The following is a 24,037-nucleotide window of genomic DNA, read 5'->3' on the forward strand; positions in this document are numbered from 1 at the left end:
AGTGATTTCTGTGTGCTGAGTTATGTGTAGTAGTAAAATGTGTGCGCTTTATAGACTAACTGCCTGGGTTTGAATCTAGACCTTACCACCTCCTAGCTTTATGACTGTGTGACCTTGAGCTGTATTTTTAATTCTCTGTTTTTCTATTCTTCTGTAAAATGAAAATAATGTCCGTAAGTACCTTATAGGATTAAATGAGTTTGTGTGTATATATATTATACATAGAGAGAACTTAACGTGGACTTGGTGTTGTCAGTGTGCCCTAAATGTTAACTAGCAATAGTAGTGGTAGTGGTTGTCATTCTCAGCATCTGGTACTGTCCTCATCATACACCTTGTATAATGTGATAATAATATTTAGCTCTGTTTTACAGATGAAACCACTGACTTAGAGATTAAGTTACTTGTTTAGGGCCATGCAGCTAAGTAGATGAAAGAACCACATGTCAAACCCGATCTGTACAGCTTTAAACCTACACCTTTGCAAAGTCTGAAAGCAGCTCATATAGAATATTTCTTCTGCAGCTATTTCAGAATGTGAGATTTTAGGGTTGACCTTATGTGAAAACTTGAAGTAAGTGAAGTTGGCCTTTCACAGCTTCTGCTGCCCTGAAGGCTTGCTCTGTGCCAGCAGTCCTGTTGCTTCCCTGGCTCCCAGCCCTGTCCTGCACAGCTCGTTGTCCTCTGCTCACCCTATTGTAGTTGCTTTCTCTTTCTCTTTCATTCTTAGTTCATATTGGTCATTTAAAAAATACTTATCAAACATTATTTGAGTTAAGCTTGAAATTAGTGAATTGCTAGTGGAGGGTACTTACAATCCTGTACAGATTAAGGGGGATCATATTCCCTTTACCTCTTCCTCGGAGTATTGCCTGAAGAATGCAGTACTGGAGGTTCTGGCACCAGTCTGGCTTCTACATTTATTCTTAAAAACAATTCTATCAGCATTTATTGTAAATTTATCATAACATTATAACAAATACATTCCTGAACCCACTTCTACCTTTGAGGTAGCTTATTCTATTCATTGTCTGCTCCGTGATCAAATAACCTTCCCTTTCTGCTGCTAATTCCTGAGGTTCTTTCAACTTCTTTTTAAAAATTTAGAGACTTCCCCTAATGTTGTTTATCTCAGAAACTTTTCCTGATGTCATCAAGTACTTTGTATTATATCACAGACAATTTGTAAAACATTTTATTCTGCCAGTTTACTGAGAACATCATGAGGCTGTATGTGAAGAACATGAAGTTCTATAGAAGGAAGGTGTTAGGTGTGTTTATTTTTTAAACTAATTGTAATCATAACAGTATGTTATTGTGTTACTTTTATGGGAGAGATACTGTCACTTCAAAGTAAAACAGTTTGAGATACTATCAAAGACTTAATGTATTTTTCATGATCAAAATAACTTCTTTGTAGGGTCTCCATGGCCTATTTTGATCCCCTGTTATTTCCATTCTGTGTCATTGTACCAAGGAGGAGGAGGAGGCATTCTCTGCAGAAGAGATAACAGTTATTTTGACTTCCCATGAGTTGGCTCTGGTGAATCAGTTTTCTCTTTTAGAATTTTAAATGTTATTGACATATAATTTATATTCCATAAAGTTTATTCCTTTGAAGTATAAAATTCAGTGACTTCTACTAAACTTGCAGAGTTGTACAACCATCACAGGAATCTAGTTTTAGTTTTCCATCACTAAAACGTCCCATTGAGTCTATTCACAAGTCCCTACGCCATCCCGTGTATCCCTGGGTGGTACTATTTTACTTTCTGTCTCTATAGATTTGCCTTTTCTAGACATTTCATATGTGTGGAATCATATATTATGCAGTGTTTGGCATCTGGCTTCTTCGAGAAATGTGTTTTGGAAGGCTCATGCATGTTGTAAAATGTATTAGTAGTTTGATGCTTTTGTTTCTGAACAGTATTCTGTTGTATGGATATATCACATTTTGTTTGTTCATTCACTAGTTGATGGATATTTGTATTATTTCCTATTCAGGACATGATATGAATATTCATGGTCAAGTCTTTGTGTGGACATACATTTTCATTTTATTTGAGTAGATTGCTAGTAAATGAAAATGCCATTTGTATGTTATGATTATGTTTAACTTTTTAAGAAACAGTTTTCCAAAGTGGCTGGACCATTTTACATTCTCACTAGCAATGTATGAGATTGCAATTTCTCAACAACCTTGTCAGTACTTGGACTTGTCTTGATTATAGCCATTCCAGTGGATGTATAGTGGTGTCTTAGTGTGGCTTGAATATATATTTTCCTACTGAGTAGTGATACTGACTATCATTCCATGTGCTTTTAACCCTTTGTTGAAAGGCTTAAATGCCAATCTTTTGCTCATTTTAAAATTAGGTTCTATTTTAAATTATCAAGTTGTAATAGTTTTTTATATATTCTGGATATAAGTCCTTTATCATATATATGATTTGTAATATTTTCTCCCAGTCTGAATCTTGACTTTTTATTTTCTTAAGTCTTTTGAAGCATAAAAGTTTAAAAATTTTAACAAAGTCCAATATATTAATTTGTTTTCTTTTATGATTGATGGTTTTGGTGACATATCTAAAGTCTCTTTGACTAACCCAAGATCATTAAGATTTTCTCTATGTTTGCTTGCAGACATTTCTTAATTTGGCTCTTTTATTTAGGTCTATGAAAATTTTTGGTTGATTAGGCCTGTGAACATTTTCTGTTGATTTTTATTTAGGTCTATGATCATTTTCTGTTGATTTTATATTCTGAATCTTTAATTTTTGGCATATTACTATCAAATTATCCCAGTACCACTTGTTGAAAAGACTATTTTTGCCCCATGTAATTTTCTTGTACCTTTATTGAGAAGCATTTGACAATAAATACAAAGATTTATTTCAGTACTATCAACCTTGTGACATTTATCTGTATGTCTGTCCTTAAAAGGCTAGTACCATACGGTCCTACTACAGCTGTATAGCAAGTTTTAAAATTAGGTAGTGTGAACTCTTCATCTTTTTCAGTATTCTTTTGGCTATTCTATGTCTTTGTCTTTCATTATGTTTTAGAATTTGTCAGTATCTGTGGAAAAGACTACTGGGATTTTGATTGGGCTATGACTGAATCTATAGATCAATTTAGGGACAATTGGCATCTTTTTTTTTTTTTGAAGGTAGGAGGTCCCAGAGGGGAAACACTGGTATTGTTATTTTATTTTATTTATTTTTTCTTTTTTATTGCATTTTAGGTTTTGGGGTACATGTGCAGAATGTGCAAAGTAGTTGCATAGGTACACACATGGCAGTGTGTTTTGATGCCTTCCTGCCCCTCACCCACAGTTGGCATTTCTCCCCAGGCTATCCCTCCCCAGCTCCCCCCTGCTGTCCCCATTTCCCCCAATAGACCTCAGTGTGTAGTACTCCCTTCTCTGTGTCCATGTGTTCTCATTTTTCCTCACCCGCCTATGAGTGAGAATATGTGGTATTTCATTTTCTGTTCTTATGTCAGTTTGCTGAGAATGATGTTCTCCAGTTTGATCCATGTCCTTACAAAAGACACAAACTCATCATTTTTGATTGCTGCATAGTATTCCATGGTGTATATGTGCCACATTTTCCCAGTCCAGTCTATCATCGATGGGCATTTGGGTTGGTTCCAGGTCTTTGCTATTGTAAACAGTGCTGCAATGAACATTTGTGTGCATGTGTCCTTATAGTAGAACGATTTATAGTCCTTTGGATATATACCCAGTAATGGGATTGCTGGGTCAAATGGAATTTCTATTTCTAAGGCCTTGAGGAATTGCCACACTGTCTTCCACAATGGTTGAACTAATTTACACTCCCACCAACAGTGTAAAAATGTTCCTATTTTTCCACATCCTCTCCAGCATCTGTTGTCTCCAGATTTTTTAATGATTACCATTCTAACTGGCGTGAGATGGTATCTCAGTGTGGTTTTGATTTGCATCTCTCTAATGACCAGTGAGATTGAGCATTTTTTCATATGATTGTTGGCCTCATGTATGTCTTCTTTGGATAAGTGTCTGTTCATATCCTTTGCCCAATTTTGAATGGGCTTGTTTGTTTTTTTCCTGTAAATCTGTTTGAGTTCTTTGTAAATTCTGGATATCAGCCCTTTGTCAGATGGGTAAACTGCAAAAATTTTTTCCCATTCTGTTGGTTGCTGATTCACTCTAGTGACTTTATATTGCCGTGCAGAAGCTGTGGAGTTTGATTAGGTCCCATTTGTTTATTTTGGCTTTTGTTGCCAATGCTTTTGGTGTTTTGGTCATGAAGTCCTTGCCTACTCCTATGTCCTGAATGGTTTTGCCTAGATTTTCTTCTAGGATTTTTATGGTGCCAGGTCTTATGTTTAAGTCTTTAATCCCTCTTGTGTTAATTTTAGTGTAAGGTGTCAAGAAGGGGTCCAGTTTCTGCTTTCTGCACATGGCTAGCCAGTTTTCCCAACACCATTTATTAAACAGGGAATCCTTTCCCCATTGCTTGTTTTTGTCAGGTTTATCAAAGATTGTATGGTTGTAGATATGTTGTGTTGCCTCCAATGCCTCTGTTCTGTTCCATTGGTCTATATCTCTGTTTTGGTACCAGTACCATGCTGTTTTGATTACTGTAGCCTTGTAGTATAGTTTGAAGTCTGGTGGTGTGATGCCTCCTGCTGTGTTCTTTATGCTTAGAATTGACTTGGCTATGCGGACTCTCTTTTGGTTTCATATGAAGTTCATGGTGGATTTTTCCAGTTCTGTGAAGAAAGTCAATGGTAGCTTGATGGGGATAGCATTGATTCTGTAAATTACTTTGGGCAGTATAGCCATTTTCACAATATTAATTCTTCCTAACCATGAACATGGAATGTTTCTCCATCTGTTTGTGTCCTCTCTTATTTCGTTGAGCAGTGGTTTGTAGTTTTCCTCAAAGAGGTCCCTTACGTTCTTTGTAAGTTGTATTCCTAGGTATTTTATTGTTTTTGTAGCAATTGTGAATGGCAGTTCGTTCTTGATTTGGCTCTCTTTAAGTCTGTTATTGGTGTATAGGAATGCTTGTGATTTTTGCAAATTGATTTTATATCCTGAGACTTTGCTGAAGTTGCTTATCAGTTTCAGGAGTTTTTGGGCTGAGATGATGGGGTCTTCTAGATATACTATCATGTCATCTGCAAATAGAGACAATTTGGCTTCCTCCTTTCCTATTTGAATACCCTTTATTTCTTTTTCTTGCCTGATTGCTCTGGCTAGAACTTCCAGTTACTATATTGAATAGGAGTGGTGAGAGAGGGTATCCTTGTCTAGTGCCAGATTTCAAAGGGAATGCTTTCAGTTTTTGTCCATTCAGTTTGATATTGGCTGTTGGTTTGTCATAAATAGCTTTTATTACTTTGAGATACATTCCATCAATACCGAGTTTATTGAGGGTTTTTAGCATAAAAGGCTGTTTAATTTTGTCAACTGCCTTCTCTGCGTCAATTGAGATAATCATGTGGTTTTTGTTTTTGGTTCTGTTTATGTGGTGAATTACGTTTATAGACTTGCGTATGTTGAACCAGCCTTGCATCCCCGGGATGAATCCTACTTGATCATGATGGATAAGTTTTTTGATGTGCTGTTGTAATCAGTTTGCCAGTATTTTATTGAATATTTTTGCATCTATGTTCATCATGGATATTGGCCTGAAGTTTTCTTTTCTTGTTGAGTCTCTGCCGGGTTTTGGTATCAAGATGATGTTGGTCTCGTAAAATGATTTGGGAAGGATTCCCTCTTTTTGGATTATTTGGAATAGTTTCAGAAGGAATGGTACCAGCTCCTCTTTGTGTGTCTGGTAGAATTCAGCTGTGAACCCATCTGGACCTGGGCTTTTTTTGTGTGGTAGGCTTTTAATTGTTGCCTCGACTTCTGAGCTTGTTATTGGTCTGTTCATAGTTTCGGCTTCCTCCTGGTTTAGGCTTGGGAGGACACAGGAGTCCAGGAATTTATCAGTTTCTTCCAGGTTTACTAGTTTGTGTGCATAGAGTTGTTTGTAGTATTCCCTGATGATGGTTTGAATTTCTGTGGAATCTGTGGTGTGATTTCCCCTTTATCTTTTTTTATTGCATCTATTTGGTTGTTCTCTCTTTTCTTTTTTATCAGTCTGGCTAGTGGTCTATTTTGTTGATCTTTTCAAAAAACCAGCTCTTGGATTTATTTATTTTTTGAAGGGTTTTTTGTGTCTCTATCTCACAATTGGCATTTTAAGATTGACTTTTCTGATTCATGAATGTTATATATCTCTCCATTTGTTTAGTCTTACTGATTTCTTATATTAGCATTGTATACATTTCTGCGTATGGGTGCTGTAGGTATTTTGTTAGATTTATAAGTAAGCATTTAATTTTTCAGTGTGCTAATGAAACAACACTTTGAAAATTCCATTTATTTCTAATCTTCCATCACCATTGCAAATTTTGCTCCAACCCCATCGGTTGACTTCATCTGTGTCTAATTTAAATCTGGCCACATATCAGATAGCATCTTCCAAAAGACAGTAAATGGCTTCTAATATTTTTCTGTTGTAGTGTCCAAGAGGTCAAGGGGTAGACCATTTTTATTATTTTGACTCAGTGACTGGTCAGTCATTGTTGAGTGAGACTATCATGTCAGTCTACTCAACCATGATCAATAATAATGTGAAAACATAAAACACACAAACCTTCCCGAAGGAGTTTAGACTGTGGGGAAAAAGTGAGCATATAACCTTCCTGTTCCTTCTTCTGTAGGTGTTGCAGCATCCCTGGAAGTGTCAGAGAGCCCTGGGAGTATCCAGGTGGCCCGGGGTCAGACAGCAGTCCTGCCCTGCACTTTCACTACCAGCGCTGCCCTCATTAACCTCAATGTCATTTGGATGGTCATTCCTCTCTCCAATGCCAACCAACCTGAACAGGTACTTCTTTTCCATCCTGTGCTACCTCTAAAAGGTTAATCTTTTCAGAGGAGGTGGGTAGGGAAGCATCCTGAGTACATCTTTGGTTTCAAGAATAAGGTGGCATTTCCAGTGTGCCTCTGCTCTTTTAAGGCCTACTACTCTGCCTTATCAGTCAACTATCAGAAGAGGCTATCCTCTTTTTAAAAAGGTAACAGATGTTAAGAGTATCCTTCTGAGAGTTTATGTGGGAACCTGGAATTTTATCAAAAACATTGCTAACAGGCAATTGTGGCCAGAAGGGACTGGCCTCAACACAGATGGTTGAGAGTGTACTTTGAAAAGATGATGATAATAGTGAGGAAGTAGTATTAGGTTGTACTACTTGATTTTTTTTAAGTTAATTTCACTAGTATTTCAAAGTAAAACATGTCTAGCCATGTGAGCCAGTATAAATAGTCTCATATAAATTATTAATAGAATGTGTGTACATGAAGGAATGTACATGAAAATGGAAGCTACTCCCCAATAAGCTGTTTCTATTACAGGAAAAAGACCCATAATTTGTAGAACTCGCTGCAGAAAGTAATGGTCAGGAAATTAATGAATTGTGATAATGGTTACACATTTGTTTACAATGATAATGGAATTTTTTTTTGCTTGTTACTGTGTATCACTACCTTCTTCCTCAGTAAGCTTATTATTACTTCAAAATGTTTTATAAGCAAAATTTTCTGATATGAAATTCAATAGAACCTTCCTTTGTTTCTTTATAGAATTTTTGTAGTTAGACTCAGTCTCCAAGATCATTCAACCTTATTTTAGGAGGCAAGGATGGAGCTAAAGAAGCAAAGAAAGAACTTGTCTAGAGTTACTAAACATATTACAGGTAGAGCTTGAATAGAACAGAGTCCTTCATTCACAGCCCAAAGGGCTGTTTGTTAAGTCATTCTGAGTCTTCCATGAAGACCTAACTTTGATAATAGAGGCTGACATAAGAACAGCAATCATGGACTTGTAACTCTTCTTCCCTTTTGTGACATTTACTTACATTCAGTCTATACCTATAATCTATCTTTGTGCGAACTAGTAAGCATGAGAATGGCAGTGCTAATATTTTTAAATTGTTATTTTGGAATCAATTTTTTGAACTGGTAAAAATATTTATGACCTAATAGTAGGGTGGGTAACATCAAAGACAGTTTCTATGTTCTAATGAGCTAAGTAAGGAAAAAATATTATTCTAATTTGGTATGTGAGAACTTAAAACTCCAAGATACCTATGAACAAGTACAGTAAAAAAAAGTTGGTGATAACTCTTATATTAGAAATAAAATTTTCTAACGTTTGGTACTGTCCACCATATAATGTTTTGTGTCTAGGAGAGGATACAATGGCCAGTTTATTTATTTTGCTTTCTTTTGCAGGTCATCCTGTACCAGGGTGGACAGACGTTTGACGGTGCCCCCCGGTTCCATGGTAGGGTAGGATTTACAGGCACCATGCCAGCTACCAATGTCTCTATCTTCATTAATAACACTCAGTTATCAGATACAGGCACCTACCAGTGTCTGGTCAACAACCTTCCAGACAGAGGGGGCAGGAACATTGGGGTCACTGGTCTCACGGTGTTAGGTGAGTGACAGAAGAGTCCTGGGAGGCTTGGGCTTTACTTATGAATCAACTCAAGCATACTCACGCTGCCCTTCCTTCTACACCCTCAGTCCTCTTATGTTCTTTATCCGTATTCTCTCAGTTCTGCCTCTTCTCTTCTTCTCTGTGCTTCCTACAAATAGTCTCCCCACTCCTTTCTGGTGGTCTCTAAAACTTACTTCTTTAATGACATTTTCCGAAGGTAAAGAAAGATGGTATCAAATCATATCAGAAGTGGTCTCTCACTTTTCTTAAGCTTCTACAGGACAGAACTTATTGTTGAGAGCAAATTTAATTGAGATTTACTTGAGTACATAGCAGAAGTTTTGGCATGTGTGAGAATAATACTATTACTTCATATCTATGTAACACCAAGTAGGGTCACCACAGTTCTTGGCTTGCATCTGTGTGTCCTGACGTCCTTGGACCTTTTCCTCCCACAAGTATCCTTGTTTGAAGAATAAATCACATTATCACCTTAATGCTAAGACCAAATAGATTTAGGGTTTTTCCCACAGATTACGTAGAAAATAAACAGCAAAGTTTATATTAAAATTTAGCTCTTCTTACTCAAACCAGCACTCTTTTTATTATACCGTGTTGCTAGACTATTTCATACTAAATTATATCCATTATAAACATGTTTTATTTTTCAATTCTTCTCTCTCTAATATGAAATACTGCTTTCTAAATGAATACTTGTGGTAGAGGTGGCTAAACTCAGTTCATCTGGGGAGATGGAAAAAGTACTTAGAGAAGGTTGATGTCCTTGATTCATCTCCATCCTGCTCCAGTCTCAGAACCTACTGCTGTAGTCCTTGCCAACTCCACCCCCCTTTCTTTTTCCTTCATTGTTGAGTCATTTAAGAATAAAGGTGTTGTGAATTCCTGTCATTTTCCCTCTTTAAAAATACGCTATAGCCTCTAGTGCTTTTTTCTCCCAGCCTTCAAACAGAATAAGAAAACTAATGACCAAGGAGGGGATTTCTGTTCTCAAAATCATATTCACTGTATTATATTAAAGACCGTATAGATGCTAAAATACTCTGAGTACTGAGTACAGGGTTCTAATGGAATTGAATATTCTGGTACTTATACCTGTAAGTTAGGTGACCGGCTTTCCATATTATCTAACCTTACTTCTTTTCTGTTTGTCCAGACTTCTCAGCATCATTTTTTAAAAAGAAGATAGAAGCCCTTAATTTATTTTATAGTTAGCGCTACCGCCAGAGAATTATTTTGGGTTTCTCTTCCTGGCATCACAGTGCAATGACAAAGGCCCCCAAAGATTGATTTGCCCCACCACAGTAGTTAGGATTCTCTAGGATTTTTACTCTCTCTACCTGTACCCTTTCATTATTCTCTCTTCCCCTACCCACTCTTTTTTTTCTGATTCCTCTGTATACTCTGCATTCATTTTTTTCATTCATTTATTCATTTTGGAAAGGGTGATCATATTTACTGAAAAGTCATTAGCATTACAAATAAATCATAAATTGGATTTAAACACTACTGTCTGCATTCCCCAGTATGAAACTTCAAGCTATAGCTTAGTTTATGTTTTTTTTTTTTTCTTCTTGTTACTATATATCACCACCTTCTTCCTTTAGTGTTCTTTTTGGTAATTTTTGTTCCATATTTTTTGTGTCCTGTCTTAATGATCATGAAATGCCCACTGCGTTATCATCAACTTTGCTTTTATTTGAACTTTAGTTTAACTTTCCCCACCATAAAGCAGAATTTGGTATAAAGTGGGTCTGTCCAGTTTTTGTTTGGAAAGGAATGAACGACCTTGTTAAGGTGGTCTTAGCCAGAGATTAGTTGGCAGGGTAAGGGTTGCTTTTCCCTTATCCTGCCAATTCTAAAAGTGGCTTTTCCCTTGCCCTGCCAAATCTCTAAAAGTGGCCTCTTTCAGCAATGTTTTAAAAGCAACATGATGACACAATGGATCTTAAAAATTCTTCTTTAGATGAAGCAGAGTGAAAGGAAGATCTTAGGATACCTTGAAAATACAATCAAAGGGTGAAGGTCCTTTGTACATATTTGTCCCCTGTTTACCCAAGTTGCAGGCCTACACCTGTGCCTAAGCCTCATGAATGGATACATGACTCCTCTGGTTTCAGGTGTGAGGCTGTCTGTCTCCTATGTTCCCAAAGCAATGTAATCTAAGGGTCCAGTTACTGAATGTTGATGTCTCCTCCATCATCACTTGGCTCACAGTAAAATGTGTACTTTATTGCTTACTCTTCCTATTATAGTTCCCCCTTCTGCCCCACACTGCCAAATCCAAGGATCCCAGGATATTGGCAGCGATGTCATCCTGCTCTGTAGCTCAGAGGAAGGCATTCCTCGACCAACTTACCTTTGGGAGAAGTTAGACAATACCCTCAAACTACCTCCAACAGCCACTCAGGGTATGTACAGTGCTGCTTTACCCATTTTATTAGTTATCATGGACAGTTCTAATTCTAAGATTCAAAAAGTAATTAACTTTAATAGGTTCAAAAAATAACACCCTATAACTGCTGAAAAAGCTTTCTGGATCATTTTGTGTTTTCAGCTTTAAAGTGAATAAAAAATCTACTCTCTCTTCTCTATGTTGCCTTTATGAAATGTATTTCATCCGGTGGTAACTATATATGGAAACTCTGGTCCCATTCATGTGAAGATTTAAAGTATTTAAATGATGGCTTCTTTGCAGTAACTGTAAGATAATTCTTTAAGTTTATATCTAAGAATACACTTCCCGCTTGAGGTAGAGCTGCGTGTTATACTAGGAGAAACACGAGCATAGTGTCAAGAGGGTTGATCCTCCTGTTTTCAGCCTCAAATCTGGTTAGAGGAGGAAGATAGGAAAGAGTAAAGGAAAGGGCCTCAGGTCACAACAGATCCAGGAATTGGTCAGCCCAGACAGGTAATAATGGAGGAAGCCTGAGTATCATGGATGATTTCTACATGTAAACCCAGCTCTTTAAATTTAATTTAAAAGAGGACATCCTTAAAAAATTGAAGAGATTGTGTCAGATAAAATGAGGGGAAGATATAGAATCATATTATAAAATACTCTGGTTCAAGAAAATAAAATTTAGCAGCTTTGGGTATTGTATCATCTCTAATACAGAAAATGTTTCCTTTAGTATTCTCAGGGTAGATTTACAAATCTGAAATTTAAACATAAAGTGTTAGCAGTTAATGGAGAGGTCCCAAAACACCTTAATTATGCCTGATAAGTCTGAATTATATTGTTGGTCCACATCTGAAATGGAAAAGGAAAGTCCTAAGTTGTAGTAAAATTATTCATATTAACGAGCCAGTGCCACAAGCCTCTAAAGAGCCTCTAAATTTCCACTAATAATCCCAACTAATACTGATGGGCTTTCCCATCATCTTTTAATTAACCTAGCCTCAAGTTCATCATTATAAAAAAAACTTCTTTACAACACAATAACTTTTTATTACTTTAAGAATGATTGCTGCAATACTGTTGTTCATTGCTAAATGTTTCAGACACTGTTGGCTAAATTGCTGCTTTTGCGGATTGATTTGTCAGTCTCACCATTGTAAATGGCATGATTGAAATAGCTCTTGTCTTGACGTGTTGACAATGGTATTCAGAGTTTAGACTTTCTAGTATTTCTGTACTGTTCACCTCTCTGGGCTCATGTTTGCCTTTTTTTTTTAAATAAAGGAGTTAACAATATCTTCAAGGTCCTCTGTGGCAGCATTTTGTTTTTTTATTTATATCTCTGTGGAATATTGGATGGAATTTGGAATTTTAAATGAAGAGTTGACAGTGTTTATTGATATGTAAGTTGAGAAATAGCTGTAGAAAGAGCCTTCTGTAACCTCTTTATTTCTGGATAAGTGTATATCAGTCAGATTTCTTGATACCGTATCCTCTTTTCAACTTGAATACTCTGCAACTTTAGGTATAAAAGTGAACTTGAATGACAAGAATGAAAACTTTGTCTTTTATAATTTAAACTCTGTATTGATTATCAGAATTACTTTGGATAACCATATCTATCATAATCATGTACATTAAATTGTAATATTTTTAATTCAAATTCATCTCTTGATATCTATATTAATAAAGTAGATCTCAAAATAGAATATTACCCCAAAATAACTTAGATTTTTTTTTAGAGGATTTACTTTACTAATTAGGTTTACAATTGCTTAATATAAACTCATGATGCATTCTCTGAAAAAAGAATATTTGACAGCAGGAAAGTGCATCCCAGAGTCTGGTTGGTGACAAGGGAATAATATTTTGAGATTAGAATTTCTTTTATATATAGGGACCAGCTTAAGGGAACTCCCTCTGGCCAAATCTGGGACAATTTGAGCATTAAAATAAATATATAGTCCATAGAATAAAATATGAATCACCAAATCCCTACTGATAAACATAAATGAATGGAGTCAAAGAGCAAGCATTTTTTTCCTACAGTCTGATGCCAACTAATGTGTATACAAGGAACAATGGAGTTAGAAAATTGTCATTGAGGTGAAAACAGTGAGCAAAAATTTGATGGGAAACAGGCTATTTAGTAACAAAGTCTGTCCCCACAAATTGCTTATTAATGACAAAAAAGTAACTTTATAAGGGAGAGACCTGTTGGATACCCCTTTAACCAAGTGATCAAAGTAAACTTCACCGATATTGTAACAAACTGATATCACGTACCTCCAAATATATGTACTGAGAAGGACACATCATTTCTGTGATATTACTATCAAAAACTCATAACCTAAATCTTATCATGAGGAAACCTCAAACAAATGTGAAGGCCAAACTGTCCATATTGAAAAAGACTAGGGAGTTAACTCATTTATGCCTGAGGTTGTAATTTTTTGATTTTTTTTTTTGCAATCAGACCTTGGCGATGACCTTGAGCAGTAGGATATAAATTACTCCCACATGCTTAGCATTCCAGTAATGGAACACTGAGCATAAATGGGTTAAGATGACTACATGTAATGAAGGATATTGGCTTACCATCTGAACAGGGAAACAAGTAGCTATAAAAGACATTGTTGACATAACTGATGATTCTGATTGTAAACTATAGATTAGTGAATGCTATTAGATCAGAGTTAAATTTCTTCACTTTGATGCATGTACTGTGATTATATAAAATGTGTCTTTGTTTTTCGGAAGTATTTACTGAAGTACTTAGTGGTAAAAAGGCATGATGTCCTCAACCTTATAAAAGAGACCCAGTGCACTAACTAGTCCCTTTCACCAAGTAAGGACTGTGAAGCAAATTCACTCTGCACTGGTTACCTGCCCGAGTCTCGTGAGACAGAATATTCATACACAAAATGAGTTTCATGAAGTGGATTTATTAATAGGCAGCAAAGGACAACAGAAGCCTAGCATTCATTGAAAGCCAGTTCCACAAGGCTCAGAAAAGCTGCCTGGAGCAGATAGAGTCTTGTCTGCACATGCCCTCTTGCATATCAGCTGAGATAACCCAGAAAGCAGCTCACCCTGAGTTTTATACCCAAGTGTCACTGCGCTAAAGTGTTGAAGGACATCCTGTTTTTAGGAGGGTCTGGAACCGAGCCAGAGGTGCAGTTCCTCCTTAACTCAGGATATTGTTTTCCTAGCATGTTCTATAGTTATTCTTGAGAACAGTGAGCAAGAAAATGGGAAGAACTGAGTTGGTTCCAGACCACCCTAAGAACTGTCCTGTAAGGGCACAGCAAGAAGACATCATCATCTAGAAACCAGGAAATGGGCTCTTACCAGACACTGAATCCACAGGGACCTTAATTTTGGACTTCCCAGCCTCCAGGACTATGAGAAATAAATTTCTGTTGCCTATAAAGTGCCCAGTCTATGGTATTTTGTTATAGCAGCCTAAACAAACTAAGACAATGAGGAGTCTCAAGTAGTTGAACTTGTAGAAACAGAAAATAAAATGGTGGTTTCCAAGGGCTGGGAAGTGGGGGAAATGGGGAGATGTGGGTTAAAGGTACAAAGTTTCAGTTATTCAGGATGAATAAATTATGGAGATTTAATGTACAACATCATGGCTATATTTAGCAGTACTGTATAGTATACTAGAAATTTGCTGACAGTAGATCTTAATTGTTCCCAACCACACACACATACACGGGTAGTTATGTGGTGTGATTGACATATTAGCTTGGTTGTGGTAATTTTTTCACAGTATATATGTATATCAAAATAACATAACATATACCATAAATATACACAATTTTTGTTAGTCATTTGTGCTTCAGTAAAGCTGGGGGAAAAAGAAAAAGCAATTGTATAATGCACAAGGAAAGCCCTCCCAACAAAAAATTATCTGGGCCCAAATTTCAATAAATAAATTACATTTAAGATTTTCTATTGTTAAAACATCCCTGCATTTATGGAATAAAGTCTCCTTGATTGAGATTTAAAAACATAAATTGTTCTATGGGGTTTGCTAATATTTTGAGAAAATATTTCTATCAATGATCACAAGTGAGAATGGCCTATAGGTTTTTTTTTCTGTCTTCTATTGTCCTAGTTCAATTTTAGTATATAATACCAAATAATCTTATAAAATGAATTTCATATCTTTTCTTTTTTTATTCTTTGAAATAGTTTGAATAAGTTGGGCATCATGATGAATCTATAGAATTTGCCTATGAAAGTTTACCTTGCTCTTAGGTTTTGTTGGTAGATTTTTGACTACTGATTTAGTTTCTCTTATGGTACAGATTTTCTGTATCTTCCATATTTTTCTGGAAAGGTCTTTTTTGTCCAAGTTACACATATCACCATCAAGATCTTCATAGAATTCTCTTTATAGAAACAGAATAATGTATTCAAGAGTGTAAGTTCTGGAATCGGTGGACATAGTTTTGAACCTTGAATCCAGGAATCACTGGGTATGTGACCTAGTGTCTTCCTTTTCTTATGTGTAAAATGGAGACAATCATCGTAACTAACTTATGGTTGGACAAAGATTAAATGAATAAGCATGGAAGATGTGCAGAACAGCAGCTGGCATGTATAAGCCCCTACTAAATATTAATATTTAAACTACCATCGTTATTATTCTCTTATGAAGTTTTAAACTCTTTATTTAGTCCCTTTTTCATTCCTAATACTGTTTATATATGCCTGTCCTCTGTTTTTAAAATCTATCTTGCTAAACCCAGATTTTGATTTTATCTAACCTCTCGTAACTTGCATAAATTTCTGTACTTCATTCATTCATTCATTCATTCAACAAATGTTTGTTAAGCACCTGTCAGGTGCTGGAAACTGTTCTAGGTGCTGAAGATACATTGGTGAACAGAATAGATATTCTTCTCTTCGTAGAGCTTACATTCAAATGGGTGGAGATGAAATATAATCAGTAAATTGCAGAATTTGTGATAATATGCAGCATTCTGTGGGGAAAGATTACATCAAGGTGAAGTAGATTAGGGGATGAGGAACAACAATTTTGAGTAAGGTGCTTAGGTAAGCCTCATTATATTCTAGCAAATATTTAAAGATAATGAAGGAATGAGCCATGTGGATATGGGGACTGGAGAGCATTCTAGGCAGAGGGAATGGACATATGAAGGCTTTGAGGTGGGCACGTGCCCATGTATTTGATGAATATCAAAGAGGCCAGTGTGTTTGTAGTGGAGCCAGCAAGGTGGAGAATTTAAGAGCCATTATGTTCAGTTGCAGGTGTTAGGGTATGTATTTGTATATGCATTGCATATGAAGTGTGGTAATTGTGTTATTCAGTCAGTATTCTATATCTCGAGCAATATTTTACATGCATTGGCATTGATTTTATGAAAAGTTTGTGTTTAAAAATCACACTGTAAGACTGTGGATTTGTCAATTTGTTCTTACAGTTATGCCAGTTTTTCTTTATCCATTTTTAGCCTGTGTCATTAGGTGCCTACAGATTTGTTATACCTCATTGTTTCTCTATGTTTAAAAAGCTACAGTGGCATTCTTTGGCTAATTCTTGTTGGCACATTTCTATTTTATGGTTTATTGGCTTTCAGTTTTCCATGCTTTGTGTTTTGGTGTATTACTTATAGACAACATATATCTGGATTTATTTTGGTTTTCAATCCATAATGTGAGAGCTTCTGTCCTTTGAATTCATTTATATTAATGATTATGGGTATAGTTCAATTTCTAGTATTTTATTTGAGGTTTTCTATTTATTAAGGTTTTTTTTCTTTATGTCTCCCTTCCCATTAGCTTCTATTGATTATTCAAATATTCTTTATAGTAATATTTTTTCTCCTCTACTTTTGAAATTATGTGTATTTCTCTTAGTGCTTATTCTTGAAGTTCTTAAATATATACTTGATTTAATGTAGTCTAGAAGTAAAAAAACTCTACTGTCTATTCGAGTAATAGGACGATAGAAAGCTTTATCTCTTCCATTTCCCCTGATCTGTGTGAATATTTCATCTCATTAATTCTCTCTCTTCTCTCTTATTAGCCACTTTTTGGATATTTTTATTCTATCCATCATAAATCTCAACTTCTCTCTCATATGTTTAAGTTCTGTACTTTAATTGTCTGCATTTTTTCTTGGCTTTAGTATATTCCACCTTATTTTTAACTTTTCTCCATATTAATCATCCTTATTTTTGTCATTGTTTACGAACATTTCTGTTTTATTTAGATTTATCCCAAAGTCTGCCAGTTTTGTGGCTCAGCATTGCTTCTTTCATCACAGTCAGTTTTTCTGTTCCATTTTCTTATATTGAAGTACACACACCCTTCAGTAGGTATTACATTGATGATCTATGAGTGTTAAGTTGTTCTTGGGTTCATTTTTCTGAAAATATATTTTTTCCCTACACTCTTGAACGCAGTTTAGTTAGTATAGAATGCTAGATTATTAGTTATCATTCCTCAAGAATTTGAAAATGTTCCATTTTCTTCCAGCCTTTCTTGTTTCTATTGAAAAATCTGCTGGTAATTATAGGCATTTGCATTTTCCTTCCTTTGCTTTTTGCTTGTACTTGGTGTTCTCTAGATCCTAGAATATAGTTTAGGTATGTGTTAATTTTTATTAATTCTGCTATGGGCTCATGGTGCTTCTTAAATTGAGAGATTGTGTTTTTTGTCACTTTGGAAAATTCTCTGTCCTTATATTTTTGAATATAGCCTTTTCTCTCTTTACTTTATCATTTCCTATTAGCTCTTGGTTTATGCTTTTAATTCTGTACACCATGTTTTTTAACCCTTTGCTTGTCAGTAAATTTCTTTACCTTTCTGTGTGGCATTCTGGTTATTTTTTGTTTTTGTTTTTTATTTTTCCAGATCACCAGTTCTTTCTTCTACTCTGATGGCTATTCAGCCTATCCATGAATTTTAAAATCTATTTTCTTATTTTCTTTCCTCTCTCTTTTTTTTTAAGAGATGGAATCTCATTCTGTCATCGAGGCTACAGTGCAGTGGCATCATCACAGCTCACTGCAGCTTCAGACTCTTGGCCTTAAGCAAAAGTCACAGCACCTGGCTATTTCTGTGTTGCTTTTGGGTCTTTTATTACGGTGACTATTCTGTATTAATAATTTTGAGCATACTAATTTTATAGTCACCTTCACATAACTTCATGCTTTTTGTATGCTAATCCTCCTGTTTGTTGTGTAGTTAACTTTTCTTCATGGTGACATCCTTTTCCTGTTGTCCTCATGTAAACTTTTCACCTGGATTGTTCTTCTGTAGTTTCTCTAAAACTGTGAGTTATATTTTCTGTTTGTTTCTGCCAACATCTCTAGAGGGTTTGGGAAGATGAAGGGATGAGCAAAACAAGAAAGGGATGATTGTCAATGCAGTGAGGGTGGTTGGGCGGCTGGGCCCTGTGATGTTGAGTGAGGTGATTGGAGATGTGAGGCCGCATGGCGTTTGTCCCGCAGCAATTGAAAATCCAGGGCTGGAGCTAGCTCACAGGAACTGCATATCAAGCCATGTACTGGGATTCCTTTCTGGAGTGACACCCACTCTCCAAGCCTGCAGTTTCTTGGCAACCAAGGATGGAGATTAGCACAGTTGTTTCTCATGATGGTTCAGTAAAACTTGAACTCAGCAAGGAAAGCTGAGGGATAATTAGGGGAAAAATACCTCCTTTCTGACTTAAAGGGGAGAATAACCTTCACACTTTAAAGATGCACAGAGAACTTTAAAATGTTTTTTAAAAATTATGTGTAAATAATGACAATTTTCTATCCATTTTTTATCTTGGTAAATATAAAGTGTGGTGTATTTATTTTTATTATTAATGTTTCATATTTTCTGAATCCAGATTGTACATTTTTCTTTCATAGTTTGTAAGAAATCCTCTGTTTTCCTCATCCTTTCATAATTTAATACAGTGAAGAGAGATCATTAACTCTCCTGCTTGCCTGAGAACTCTGTGTATATCTTTAGATATCATAGCTGTAGCAGAAGAGTATCTTAAATATCACCATGGTCCCACTCTCATGTTAAAGGGAGAAGACTGAGGCTCCAAAAAGGGACTAGGTTTGCCCAGAACTGATAAGAAGGACTATAGTTCTTACGGTATGCTTGTAACACTCAGGAATCCTGATATTCTCTCTCTCTCCCCTGCCCTGCCCCCCGTCTCTATTCTCTCTTTCCTCTTCTGTCTCCTCTCTCATTTTTCAGAGACAAAGTCTTGTTCTGTTACCCAGGCTGGAGTGTAGTGGCATGATGACAGCTTACCATAACCTCACACTCCTAGGCTCAAGTTATCTTCCTGCCTTAGTGTCCTGAGTAGCCAGGACTACAGGCAGACGCCAGCATGCCTAACAAATTTTATATACATACAGTAGAAATGGGTCCTTGCTATGTTGACCAAGCTGGTCTCAAATGCCTTGGCCTCCCAAAGTGCTGGGATTATAGGTGTGAGCCACCACACACAGCCTGTTCCTGTTTCTTGAACTGTCAGTGCTGTTTCCCTTCCCAGTAAGAGTGCTTCCGTAAATTTTTTCATGGGGAGCAGAAACATTTTCACCCACTAAAGGTGCTGAATAAATGAGTGCTAATTTCTGCTTCATCAAGATGTTATTCTAACTTGAGTTTTTTCCCTTATTTTTGCCCTTTGACATAAAGAAACAAATTCTATATAATGTTCCATATTTCCTCTGTTTTAAAAGATTGAATGCCAACAATTATAACTATATTAATTTGTTTATATATTCATTTATTTTTAAATGTTTGTGTATGCACACACACACATAAACACACACCTTATTCTGTGCAACTGCTTCAGAGCAGAGTGTTGGGGAAGGTGGAGAAATTCAAAGAGACGTATCTCTGTCCTAGAGCTCACTGCCTAATGGAGGAGACAGTTTTAAAGAGACAGTCATAGTACTACATTTTGTTTAATGCTACAAAAATGAATGCAGTGCCATAAAATTTAAATTATAGAAATATTACTTGTCTCTGACGAGTCCAGGAAGAACATTATAGGGAAAAAGGTTCCTAAGCAGGAAGGGATCTTAAATGAAGGATAGAAGTTTTACTGGGTAAAAGTGGGTATTACAGGGAACCATGCTCTCAAAATCTTGCAAGTATGAAAGTTTGACATTTTTAAGTGAGAAAATCTGTGAAGCTGACATAAAGGTTCATGGAGGTGTCTTCAGAGAGGAGCGTGAAAAGGTGAAGTCCAGATCGTGAAAGGCTTTATGTAATATGCAAGGATTTTGGATGTTGTCTCTATCTATAGAGATGCACTGACATTTATAAAGAAGAGAAGATCACCAGATGCGCATTTTAAAAACCGTGTCAGTAATCAGGCTGAAAGATGGGCAGCTAGTCATGAATGGAAGGCTTTGATAATAACCCCGCCAAGAAATGAAGAGGACCTCAACTAAGTCCCTAGTGACAGGGATGAAGAAGGTATAGTGGGGAAGGATAAGATTTGAGAGAGATTGAGGAAAAAATGACAATGTATTGAGTTTGATTAGATGTTTGAACTCAGAAGAGTCAGAGTTAACTCAGATTCCTGTTGTGGGCCACTGAAGCAACCATCTTAACTCAGAAGAGGAATTTGTAGAGGTTTGCTTGAGGAAGGGTAGTGAGTTAGTGGTCTTCTGGGACCTCTAGATGGGGTTTGAAATAATGATAATGGTAACGTTTCTTGAGTACCATGTGCCATTTGTTGAGAATTAAGGAGCAACCGTCAACATAGATATATACTAATTCAGAAGAATCTATTAATGTCCAGTTAATAGTAAAAGCAGTATCAATAGAAGTGGGTAGGAGAGAAGCAGTCAAAATCTAATTGGTCTTGCTTGTAGCTTTTGCCATGTGATGAGTATGTGTAGCCCCACCAAGTCTTGTGTGTCTTGTATGTTGCTAATGATGAATCATTCTTGCAAGGAAATACTAATGTATTTGTGCACACTACATTATTCAGATGTTGCTGAGTAATGATTCATTGGTATTTTCACAAGTTTGAATATTTGCTGTAGCCTTCCGCTCTGTGAATACTTGAATGGCAGAAATGCAAATAGAAGAGGATGAGAATGTTGCTCTGAAATATACTAACATGAGATCAGAAATGAATTTAAAATCTGACGTGGCAAAAGCAATATCTATTTCAATGGCAAAACCAAAATCAGGGCAAACAGACAAAATATTTTTATCATTGGCCAAAAAAACTGAGCTGCTGTGAAGCACTATGTATCCTAACATCCATCGAGAAGGTACCCCTGGACATTCTATTAATGGGAACAGGTGCTTTCCCTGTCCCACCTCCATCTCGTCTTAATTTAGCCAGCATCAACACAAAATGAAGTAAAATGTTCTGTGTCCAATGTTATATTTTAAATTTAAGAGTAATAGAGTTTAAAATTAAGTAGCTGTGATGTTATCTTTAAGTTTTTTCACAGATTTTAATTTGTCATTTATTTTGTATTAATTTTCCCTTTACCATTAAAAAATTAACAAATGTCTTTTTCAGGTTAGGATAATTTTTACATATTATTGAAATATATAATTTTCATGTAATGTATTCATTCAAATAAGAATAAAGTATACATCCACTGTTACAGTCTACAGAATACTTCTGAAACTTTTATATAAGATAGGTTATTATAGTCACTCATTTAAAATATAGAAATCCTATGAAAAATATAATTTATGATTTAAGAATTCTTATCTGTCACTCTTCAAATCCAGAAGATCAATATCTATTGGGAATTAATATCTATTGGGAGACACTAGACATTTTTCATATATATTTACTGAATATTTTTTATGATTCAGAAATTTTGCAGATGAGGAAACTAAAATGTATGAAAGAAAACAGGTAACACACTCAAGACCATAACTAGTAGGAGGTAGAATAGATTCAAACTTAGGCTGTCTAATTGGAAAACATGCTCTTAGCATCATTTACTAGGCACCCAGAGGCGGCATTCTGGAACTCAGGAGAAATGATGGAACTGGAAATGTGTACACTAACATTTGGGTTTCTGTAATTCAGAAGGGCCTTCTATGCCAGTTACGTGGCTGCTGAACCAGGTGCATAGTTGCTGTGAACTGAAACAGTGGGGAGTGATGTCCTTTGAGCTTCCCAAATTATGTGGTTTCATACCATTGAACTTTCCCTACTCTTTAAAAGAAGTTCAAAAGAATATTTATTCTCTTAACTATATTTCAGAAAACTACTTTTCTGCCTGGGCAGTCCAAGTGAAATGACAGATTGAGGAATTAGCCTGTTAGTTTCAGGAAGGGCTATGTGCTTTGTGGGTGCAAACAGTCTGCTGTTTGCTGGAGTTGCTCCCATCCTCATTTTGCCTTGTCTACGTAAACAGGGCTATTTTGTTCTGGTTAATCTTCTCTTATCAATGTACCTGTCTCATTCCCTGATTGTATTCCACATTAACTCTACTATAGTATATCAACCTCATTTAATAATACTTTCTTATGGAAACATGCTCATGGTGTTGGCATCTATAGAGACAAAAGAAAGCACAGTGACTTCACCTTTTAAAAATAATGTTTTAAAGCAAGAATCTTTAGAGTTTACCTCTTTCTACATGGCAGAATACTGTGTAGAGGAGCTGTTTAAGATTTCCCAGATTGTCTCTGGAAATGTCAACAAAATTACTGGTTTGGTGTGAGCTCATCAAACTTTTAGAATTCCAGAATTTAGGGGGAAAAAACCCTACCACTACCAAGAAAAACCCCAGGAACACAAATTGTATGCTTGATTTGCAGATTATGATTTTCTTGCATTGATGATATTAGAACATGTGTTGAAGAGGGAGCTAGGCAGATGGTTTAGTTTATAAATACAGCACTGGAACATTTATTAGTCAGGAAATATTCTGTAGCTGCACCCTGTAGAATAATATGGCTTTAAGTGCCTTGCTAGAGTGCCAAGTGTACGTGTGGTGAGTACAAACTTTGGACTTGGACAAACCTCATTTTATAGATTGCTGCTACTTGTGTACTTTGTGATCTTGGACAAATGCATGGCTTCTCTGAGTTGTCTCACCTTTGTAAAGTAGGGAATATAGAATGTAAGCTTGTTATGAAGATTAAATGCAGCATATTTAATGCTCAGTACAGTGTATGTGGTACACAATACACACTAAAGAGTAGACAACCCTTTTATTTGTTGATCACCTTTATTTATTAAGCACCTTTCTGTGTGCCTGGTAATTTCTGAGACAATTATTTTCTCCTCCCCTGTAGCCTATTTGACTTCTCAGTCCTCATTAGATGTCTCTCCTGTCTGTTCCCCTATCACCCTCTGTCCTCTAGCCCTGGCTGGCACTTACCCCATTTATTGTCATTGTGTGCATACTTGTCTCATTAGGGCAAGGGACTGGGCCTGTCTTGTTCATTATTGTATCACCATCCTCAGGAAACCAAGCACAAAGGAAGATGCTCAATACATATTTATTTATTAAGTGAATGAATTAAATGCATGCACACATTGCTGACCCCTCCTCTCTGCTTCTGCCTTTTATCTTGATAGAGATGATGGTTGCCAGCAGAAACCAGTTAACTAAGTCTGAGTTCCATCTAAAAATAAGTAACCCAGGTGGGGATAGCTCCAGGTGTTGCCCCAGGCATACTTGGACTTTGTGTCAGAATATTTTTTTACTTGTCCTATTAGGAGGCTTTTCTGTTTACTTCAAATTTGCCTCTGTTTTGAATGGTTGAGATGACTGAATGTATTATCTTTCCTGTATAAGGGAGGCAGTGAAGCCTAGAGCTTAGAGGTAAGACAGCCCCTTCATCCAACTGAATTTCCTAACAACCAGCTGTGTAATCTTATTAACATCTAAAGCTTCAATGTCCTTGACTGTTCAATGAGATTAATAATAAAAATACCTCAGGGTTATTTGTAAAGATTGAAATAATGCATATAAAAGCTTACCCAATGCTTGGCACATATTAGTAACTATTAACTTTTAAAAATTATTCCTGTAAGTCATTTATATTTTATAGGAATAAATAATCAAACTATGCTAAT

At 36.1% G+C, this 24,037-nt stretch overlaps 1 protein-coding gene across 15 annotated transcripts in view; it reads left to right on the forward strand.

Annotated features, from left to right (window-relative positions):
• IGSF11 (immunoglobulin superfamily member 11) overlaps window positions 1-24,037 on the forward strand; it is a 206,519-nt gene that overhangs the window by 175,354 nt on the left and 7,128 nt on the right. For 11 of the 15 annotated variants that reach the window (XM_035274116.3, XM_035274118.3, XM_054246070.2 and 8 more), the window contains 3 exons: window positions 6,766-6,929; window positions 8,336-8,543; window positions 10,820-10,975. In XM_035274116.3, the coding sequence (XP_035130007.1) occupies window positions 6,766-6,929; window positions 8,336-8,543; window positions 10,820-10,975 (528 nt within the window). The remainder of the gene's footprint in view (window positions 1-6,765; window positions 6,930-8,335; window positions 8,544-10,819; window positions 10,976-24,037) is intronic. The other 4 variants (XM_008982406.5, XM_035274122.3, XM_035274121.3 and 1 more) reach the window with 1 other exon arrangement.

The sequence above is a fragment of the Callithrix jacchus genome, chromosome 15 (genome assembly GCF_049354715.1).
Source record: "Callithrix jacchus isolate 240 chromosome 15, calJac240_pri, whole genome shotgun sequence".
NCBI classification, from domain to species: Eukaryota; Metazoa; Chordata; class Mammalia; order Primates; family Cebidae; genus Callithrix; species Callithrix jacchus.